The sequence below is a fragment of the Trematomus bernacchii genome, unplaced genomic scaffold (genome assembly GCF_902827165.1).
Source record: "Trematomus bernacchii unplaced genomic scaffold, fTreBer1.1, whole genome shotgun sequence".
NCBI classification, from domain to species: domain Eukaryota; kingdom Metazoa; phylum Chordata; class Actinopteri; order Perciformes; family Nototheniidae; genus Trematomus; species Trematomus bernacchii.
The window spans coordinates 4,466,594-4,476,065 of NW_022987739.1; the positions used below are offsets into that span (position 1 = coordinate 4,466,594).

The following is a 9,472-nucleotide window of genomic DNA, read 5'->3' on the forward strand; positions in this document are numbered from 1 at the left end:
CATTTAATTGGAACATTGCATTGAAACATCAAATCAACAAATGTCTTCAATAAAAGATCAGGATTATGTTCACAGCCATGAGAGAATACTAAGAGACAATACATTCACAGATTACATTATTACGTAGGTTTTAATTGTTATTGTGCTCTTTCAACAACCATGTAATTTAACAGAGGAAGAAAGGCGGGTGGACTGTTCTTGGTGAATGGTGAATAAATTAATATGCTGCGCAGATACATGCATCTGCAAATCTGACGTATGTTCTGAATTATTCAGCATGTTATTCATCTGACACATAAAGAGCTAAGAAAATACTGCACCCATAAATGTTGCTTGTGTGTGTCGTGTGTGTGTGTGTGTGTGTGTGTGTGTGTGTGTGTGTGTGTGTGTGTGTGTGTGTGTGTGTGTGTGTGTGTGTATGTGTGTGTGTGTGTGTGTGTGTGTGTGAGAAACAGTGAGCATTAATATTTCTATTTGAGTGCATACAATACAGTACATGTGCTCAGCTCATGCGTGATTTGAAGCACTTTTTTTCAAGCACTCTTAATTTTCAAGGACTCAAGGACAACATTGATTTACATTTGACTGTATTATATGTTGTCTGAAAAACAACAGGAAATGTCAGACGTTACTTTTCCCCCCTAAGACAATGCAGCTAACAAATATATCGTCTATTGTGTATTACCTAATAAGCAGCACAGATGTTATACATTGCTTAACCTTGTCATTTTCTCACGTTTCAAATAGTATAAAAGGCTTATCAATGACCATATTGTTGTTTTTTATATAGCAAATAATCTGTTATTTGTTTTAATCTTATTTGGTTAGGTTTAGTTTCCCCCAGTTTGCTTTTACTGTATGACACAATGAGCACAGATGAAAAATAGAAAAAACACAGCAACTGGACAATGCACTGGGAAACCTCCTCAATACTCATATTACATTCACGTTTCTTTACTAAAACATTTTGAGATATGTCGTTACCTCCACTTAAATCATCAATGCACAGTCAGAGAGTTTAGTCAGGGAAGTTATCTCATGCATTGTGGGAGTCAAAGCTGTGGTTTATCGAGACAAAACCTTTTGAAAGTACTGAAAATATAGTTTTGGTTGTCATTCACGTTATATTTTGGGGGAATTAAGATACAATGCAGTTATATGTCAGGTTCATCTGGTTGTTGTGAGTTTAATCAATTTGCACATTTGTTTGTGATGTCGAGTCAAACAACTTAATTTGATTGGCAATCGTCTCTAGCAACCCTCTAGTGTCCTGTATTCAAGCAGTTAAACGCACCAATGCACAAGCAGCCGTGTCATGGTTATCACTGTGACAGCAATATTGAAAAAATCACAAATGCAACAAATATTGAAAAAGATAATATATTTTGTATTGGAGTGCAAGTTTGCTGTACCTATGTTTTATATAATCAAAGTGTTTGCCACTGAAGCCAAATAGTTTTAACTGGCTAATTGCAACTGTCACTAGTGAGCCATGATATAAAAGTAATTTATGATTGACATCTATACGCATGACAAATTACAAGAGAGCAGCACAAGTAATGCCATTCAGAGGCAGGGAGGGTGAGAGTGAGATCGTTAAAGAGTCAAGTCAATCTTGGAACAAGCAGCAAAAATGGGGCACATCCCATTGGGGAGTCATCGCTGACGGGGTTGAGATGGATGCAATGTCATAGTAAACAACTCCAGATCAATTGTACAATAGACAGCTTTCACTTATTTGCTTTGTGGGCCAGTCATTCACTCTTCTGTCACAGTAAGCCTATCAGACATCCATTTGGACCAGCACCAGAACAGGCGGCGCCTCAGCCACTTTGGCTTTGCGACGCAGCAGATGAGTCAGGCTCCTGAAGGACGGCGTGGCGCGGAGGAGAAATTCCTTCAGAGCTGCACGAAACTCTCTGCGGATCAAGCAGTAGAGCACGGGGTTCAGGCAGCTGTTGGTGTGTGCCAGACACACAGTCAGGGGGAAGGCATAGGCCTGCGCGTTGTAGAAAGCCTTGCTGAAGGGCACAAGGTCAAACTTTATGAGCACTCCCCACAGAGTCAGCGCCTGGTTAGGAAGCCAGCACAGAAAGAAGGACAGAACTACGATCACAATGGATTTGGTCACTTTAGAGCGACGCCTCTGACGGCCCTGCTCCACCTCTGGGCCCCCGGCTCCTGCGATGCGCTGGCTGAGGATGAAGCGCACCAGCAGCAGGTAGCAGACAGTAATAATGATCAGAGGGATAAGGAAGCCCAGCAGGACCTTCTGCAGCTGGTAGAGACCCAAAAGAATCTGTGGATCCCAGCTGCCTGAGTCTGGAAAGCGCACCAGGCAAAGCTCCTCATCAGAAACTTGGAAGCTGGTGGAGTAGATGGCATGAGGCAGAGTTGCCAGCAGAGACACAGTCCAGATGCCCAGGCTCGTCCACTTTGCTCTGGTGGCTGCCGCACGCCGGCTGTGCATCTTCATCGCGGTGGAGATGGAGTAATAACGTGCCACGCTCATAGCTGTGAGGAAGTATACACTGGCGTACATGTTCATGGTGGTGACAGAGCTGATGATTTTGCACATCACACGGCCAAATGGCCAGCGAAAGTCCAATGCTGTGTCCACAGCCCAGAACGGCAACGTCAGCACAAACTGCAGGTCTGTGATAGCCAGTCCCATCACAAAGCAGTTGATTGATGATTGTTTCTCCCTGTAACGTGAGTGCAGCAGATACAACGCCAGTGAGTTTCCTACCAGCCCCAGTGCACAAACTATGGAGTAGACACAAGCTATCAACATACGCACCACCAGACTGGAGCTGTCTCCTTGAAACTCCATGATAGATTCCTTAGAGAGGAGCTGCAGCCAGCAGTGCAGAGACATGTTGATGGTGGAGCTTCCGCTGCAGTTTCCAAAGCTTTCCTCCTGTAGTATCTGCATCTCATATGGCTCTGGAGCCAGTGCTTGACCTCCAGTCTCATTCAGCTGCATGGTTGGATTTTCCTGCTCACAAATTACCATGGAAATCAGAGTTGGACAGCTTTGTTTGAAAAGAGAGATACAAAAAAAGTTTGTGTCATTTTGAGCATTCCTGAAGTATCTGTGGATTATCCTCCAGTGCGCTAAAGATGTTATCCTCTGCCACGTTTATCCTCTCCTCCTCTCTTCAGACTATTCACAGCTCTGCGCGCCACGTCCGTGTATAGGTTCCATGTGAACGCGCAGAGCTCAGTCGCGCGGTTGACGCTCATTTCCTCACCAGCCAGATTATTGGACCAGAGAAAATTCATACTCTGATAGAAGAAGACACATCACAGTCTCCCAGCACGCCCGTCAGGACTCAGGAGACAATGAGAATGTAACGTGACATTTCACCGGCACCTTCTACACAATCACGTTTGTTCCGTGCAGCTTCCTCGTTAAAGGGGGCTTTGGATACTCGGAAACAATGGTGCGCGTAAAATATTCAAAGATCTACAGAGGACGCATGCATGTGTTGAATCACAACTGTGGTTCCAACACAAACACTCCTGTGTTTTGTATGTAGTTCACTTTACACATCTGATGAGAAGGTTCAAGGTTAGAACATAGCATCTAACAGTATGGAGGCTGTTGCAAACGAGAAAGCTCTCTGAATGAGTATAGGCTACTGCTCTGACTATAGATTACAGGATAAAGCTATCTCGTGCTTTCTTTGTTTAGAGTATTAGCTTTTCACAAATCCAACATTTCTTTCAAGTTTTTGAAGGAGAAAAACAAGGTCAGGAGCCTATTCATTTCCGTGATGTAAACACTCCACGGAAATGAAACTTCTTGCAAGGAGCGACCTGAAAATAAGGCTGCTACTTCTTATAATAATAATATCAATAATAATAGTAATCATAATAATAATGTACAATGTTGCACCACGAAACATTACAAAGTGGACTTTTTTTGAAAGATTTGCAGAACTTCATCATAAATGCCTACAAGTCAATAAAAAAAAGAATATCTGACTAATAATTATCTTTCTCATATTTGATTTTCTCTGCATCATACTTGTTAGAATGACTATGTGTGTATTGTTTCTCTGTCCAGAATTGTAGTTTCATGCTTCCTCTACCACATGATGTGCTGCATCAAAGGGGAAATCAATTCCAGCTTTCCTCAGTTTTTGTTGTCTCAGCTGGAATCCACAGAAACATCCTGTGCCACCTGTTGAAGCTGATGTCATATTTCCAAATGGCAAAGCCCCCAGGAAGACTTCAGAACAAGGGTAGAAACTTTTTTAAACAACAGGGAGACAGACTTGAACAAATATCACTCATGTATTCCCCTGTAATCTTGTTTTGCTGTTATTCCCTTCTCTGTAAATATTCCCTCCCTTTAAGTTTTTGAACAAATTACAAAGACATGAGTATGCAGGGTTTAATGTTCTAAGCTTTTTAAATCTGTGATGTTTAATACATCTGCACATCCTGCTTTCTAAGCACCGCAGACATTTCAGGTGGCAAACCAAACCTTTTCATCCTCTCTAAGTTATTATCAAAGTCAACTTTATTGTCAATCTCAAAATATGTTTGTACACACAGAAAGATCGAAATACTGTTTCCCACAGTCCCGAGGTATAAAAAACTCACACATTAAAATGCAAGAACACTCAATCATTTACAAAAAAAACACAAAATAACCGTTACTTCAAGTAAGCAGGATATATTAAAAAAAAAGATGATATAGTGCAAAAGGGAGTGCAACATTGTCCATAGCAGCGTAAAAGTGACTGTGACTGGTGCTGGATTTTTTGTGTCTGTGTGTGTGGGGGGGTGTTAAAGACCCGGCCCAGTGGGGGCATGGTGGAGAGGTGAGATAGAGGGGAGAGAAGGGAGAGAGGGAAGAGGTGGGAGGGGGGGGGGAGAGAGTTCAGCCTCTCGCCTGGTGGACGAAGCTGTTTTTCAGTCGGGTGGTGCTCGACCTCAGGCTGCGGAACCTTCTCCCTGAATGCAGAAGGGTGAAGAGGCAGTTGGAGGGATGGAAGGGGTCACCCACAATGCTGAGTGCTTTGCGGTTGAGGCGGGTGTTATACATGTCCAGGAGTGATGGGAGTGAGGCACCGATGATCCTCAGCAGTGTTCACGATGCACTGCAGTGTCTTGCGGTTGGATGCTGTGCAGCTTCCGAACCACAAGGTGATGCAGCTGCTGAGGATGCTCTCGATGGCGCCTCGGTAGAAGGTGCTGTGCATGATGGGTGTGGGAGCTCCTGCTTTCTTCAGTTTGCGGACGAAGTAGAGGCGCTGCTGGGCTTTCTTGGCGAGTGACGTGGTGTTATTGCTCCAGGAAAGGTCCTCGGTGATCTGCACCCCCAATAATTTGGTGCTGCTCACCTGCTCCACTGCGGCATCATTGATTATCAGGGGGCGGGGGTGTTGGGTTGAGGTTCTCCTGAAGTCGACAACTGTCTCCTTTGTTTTCTCCACATTAAAGGTGGGGTAGGTAAGTTTGAGACCGGCTCGAGATACACTTTTTGTTATATTCCATGGAATGCTCTTAACATCCCATGCTTTGACAAAAAATCCATACAAAAATGTCATCTGTGGAAGCCGTAGTACTGTAAAAAGCACGACCAATCATTTTAGCCGGCCCGGCTAAAATAACTGGATGGCCTACCTGCCTGTCAGCCTTCCATCTGTGCACAAACTTATCTCGTGCCCTCATTGGTCATGTGCGCGTTCGTGTGTGTTGGAGGAGGGGCTCTGTAAGGAAGTGGCAGATTTGTTCCGGCTGTGTATTTTCAAATTCTAGTGCACTCGAGCTGGTTTCTCCAAAATGACCTACCCCACCTTTAAGGAAGAGATTGTTGTCTATGCAGCTGTGAAGTACACCCCACATTAAGGCTGTAATTTAAATTTGAACAAAGCCATCAGTAACGGCAAGGGCTGACGGACAGTAGCCTACTTAGCACATTAGAAAAAAAGTGGCTCCTTTCCATACTTATATGTAAAATTGTGCTTTATAACTCTTGTTTCATTGCCCGAGGCGGCGCCCTTTATTAGGCTACAAAGGTTCGATAAGTTTCTTCTGCAGATTCTGCAAATTGAAAAATAAATGGACTGGTTCAGCCAATCAGCATGAAAAAATTACACCAGCTTGAGAAACAGCACCAGCTGTGTTCATGGGACAAGGGATGTGCTGTCAGGCAAGTTCGCCTCATAAAGCATAATGGGAAAGTAGTTGAGGGGAGATTGACCAGCACTGTGAGAAATTGTAGAGCGAAACGTTGGGCCAATTATTGAAAAGAATCACCAGGAAGCGTCGCAGTAATTTCCTGAAAAACAAAAAGAGGGAAATTGATGCTGTGTCTGGTCAGGATGTTAACTGAGGTGTGTATTAATGTCTGCGGGGGAGCAAATCATCGTCAAGTCTCTGGGTTTGTGTCTAGCCTCAAAGATCACATTTAAAATCAGAAGTGCTGCTTGGAACAACAGCACAGAAAATGATGAAAAAGTCATAGATTTCTCTTTTACATAACAATGAGAGAGCTACTTTACACACCCCCAGCTGCACACCAACTGCAACATCTTTGGCTTTCATTTGGCATTAAGACATAAAGCCGGTAAAAATGACCTAAGAGATCAAATGGCACAATCTCTTTACTTAAAGGGAGGAAACAAGGGTGTACCGATTCAAATAGAATACATAAACAACAAAGAAACTGTGCAAGAAGAAATAGAAAGGCTAAACAGGCTAAACCTCCCCTTGTATATAACTGAGATAAGAGGACCACGAAAAATATTGACAAATATCTCACAAGGTCAATAGTAACGTATGTCTATTTTTATATCCATTTTGAAGTGCAATGAAACACATATTAGTAGCAGAAAGGGCCACAATACATGTCACTTGTTAGACGCTTTTATCCAAAGCGACTTACATACTGTGGACAATCACAGGAGCAATTTGGGGTGAAGTGTCTTGCCCAGGGACACAACGACATGTTGACTGCAGTGGGGTTTGAACCTGTGGTCCGATGATCCGAACACCAACTCACAACCCACTGCACCACACGCCCCCCAATAAAGCAAAGAATGGGGCGCTATGTAGACCACGATGCCACTGTACTGCGACTTTTTCTAGCAAAGAAAGCTGTTAAAGCAACAATTGTCGTTCGTCCCTGACATAGTCATTAGGCTGCTTTTAGATCGACAGAAGCATTATCTTTCCTGGTGGATCCTGAAAACCAGGACAAGTCTTAGATGAATCCAAGATCGGTTGCTGTTGTGTATTTACAGAGCAGGAAGGATAGTGTTGCATCTAAAGAGAAGACGCGCTGTTGTTGTCACTCTTTTGTTTGCTATAAAATATTTGAATTTGATTGTATTTCTAAACAACCGTTCCAGTCGAGAGGGCTGTTGAGGCTGTCTGGATTCACATGCATTAAATCATGAGAGAAGGATGAGACGGGTATGTTTTGATGTTTTTTTCATGCCTGGAGTGCTGACTATACCCTTGATTGCATGAACAGTTCAGTATCCAGTCCCAGCGGGGGGTCAGATATAATTCTTGCTGCGAACTTGCACATTTCCAATGGCATGAAAATCATAGCTACCAGTTCACAGAGCTGGCCCTGGGCTCTCAGTCAGCATCACCTTGAGAATGATTAGTATTCCACGGTGGAGTAAGCAACATTTGAGATCGTCATCTGTTTGGCTAAAATTGGGTGGTGGCTATTTTCTGAGGATGCAATTCTGCTGTCAGACATTTCTCTATGACCAGACACCTCCTCATTAATTCAAAGTGCTCTATGTGCCTGTTTTTTTAGATGCTATCCACAATGTTGATCTACAACTAAACTACATTTGTTTCTGTTCAGAACATTTTAAGGTAAGATTACTTTTGTTTGCTCTCAAAAATGTATGATTCAACTTATTAACTTAAGAGAAGAAGACACAATAATCAGTTATAATACCTTTACGTCTTGCCTTTGAGTTATATTTGGATTCTTCTATTTTAACTTCTCTCTGCTTCAGCATTGCAGCATTTCACCAACGTGTACAGTGTGTGACACATTCCTTTATGAGCCTTTTTTAATGCCAAGTACTGCCAACAGCAATTACACATTGACAGGTTATTGAAACCTTAATTGGTTTGTGTGTTGACTCACCCTCGCCCCCCTCACTACACCTCCATCCTAATGTTTCGTGCTGCCTCAGAGCTGATTGGATTGAGATGTATTCCTCTGGCTTCATAATGATTCATTTTTCCACAGGTGAGCTGCATGCCTCTGCCTGCGTGGTCAACAACACCACACATTATCTCTACATTTGGCAATACTTATTTAAAGAAAGCCAAGAAAATTCAGTATCCAGGACATTATAAACTAACATGTATCTCGCTGAATTAAGAGATTACATGTGGCAAGAAGTAAATCAACCACAAAACTAAATTAGAAAGTTTTGCACGTATGTCATTAACCTCAACAAATCCCATGAAGCACTGGGATCTGATTGGGTTAACTTGCTGATAGACTTTATATACTTTTGACATGTTGATGCGCATTAGACTTTCTCGAATAAAACTTTATTTAATTACGTCCTTAAGCCTAGAGTGTACCAGCTTTACATAACGTCTTATTTGTAAGGTTACTGGATCCAAAGCTGATTTAAAATGCTTCCCATTCACAGCGAGGTGTCTGAAACATTTTACAGCCCTGCCTACACTTCTGACATTCTGATTAGAGGCAGAAGTGCTGTAATTGAAATGACTTGCGGACATTTTGAGACCAATCCATGCCTTCAGAATGTATTTACATTTCTCCAGCCAAGCCAGTTACAGCAGCTTACTGCTTTTTTTGTTGGCTTCAATTCATGGCTTGGTAAACATGTGTTTTCAAAGTGCAACTAAACAGCTGCATCAACAGTCTGGGGAAAAATGTTTTTAAATGTTTAATGCTGATGAAATTTCTGACACAATCGCAGTTGAGACAGTTGCGCTTTTCTAAATGTTATTTGGTAATGACATGTGTTTGGTTCATCTTTGCTTGTCTTTACTGGAGGCTGATTAGTTAGACTTTCATTTAGTTCAAACTGAAAGACCAAGGCCAGTCTGTTGATCTTACAGAATTGCATTCATTTAAACAGTCAAACAAGAGAGAAATAGGTACTGTTTATTGTGCCTTGTCTTCGGCCATCCTAAACTCTGAAAAAATATTTGTTTCTCCGAATCGAAGGGGAAAAATACAAAAGCATTGTATACAATTTAAACCAATCAATGTTGTGTAATTAACAAGGATAATCTGGTGTTTTTGAGTTGATGAGTAGTGCAGATATCACTGTAAAATCAATCGACAGTAAGGAGAATACTTACTTCCGGGTGTAAAATCCTCCGTTATCCAATGGGAATGGACGCTCACATTGCCTTTAACTGCTGCCGACATGGACCGATGCGGTGCTTCCATGAGCGTCAAATACCGCCGCCGATGGGAATACATTGCAATCAGTTG

At 42.4% G+C, this 9,472-nt stretch overlaps 1 protein-coding gene across 1 annotated transcript; it reads right to left on the bottom strand.

The window, feature by feature from the left end:
• Positions 1–1,783: 1,783 nt before the first annotated feature.
• Positions 1,784–3,016, bottom strand: rxfp3.2b (relaxin family peptide receptor 3.2b). The gene has a single exon (XM_034147821.1). The coding sequence runs from the start codon at positions 3,014–3,016 to the stop codon at positions 1,784–1,786; it is 1,233 nt and encodes a 410-aa protein (XP_034003712.1).
• Between the last annotated feature and the right edge of the window lie 6,456 nt (positions 3,017–9,472).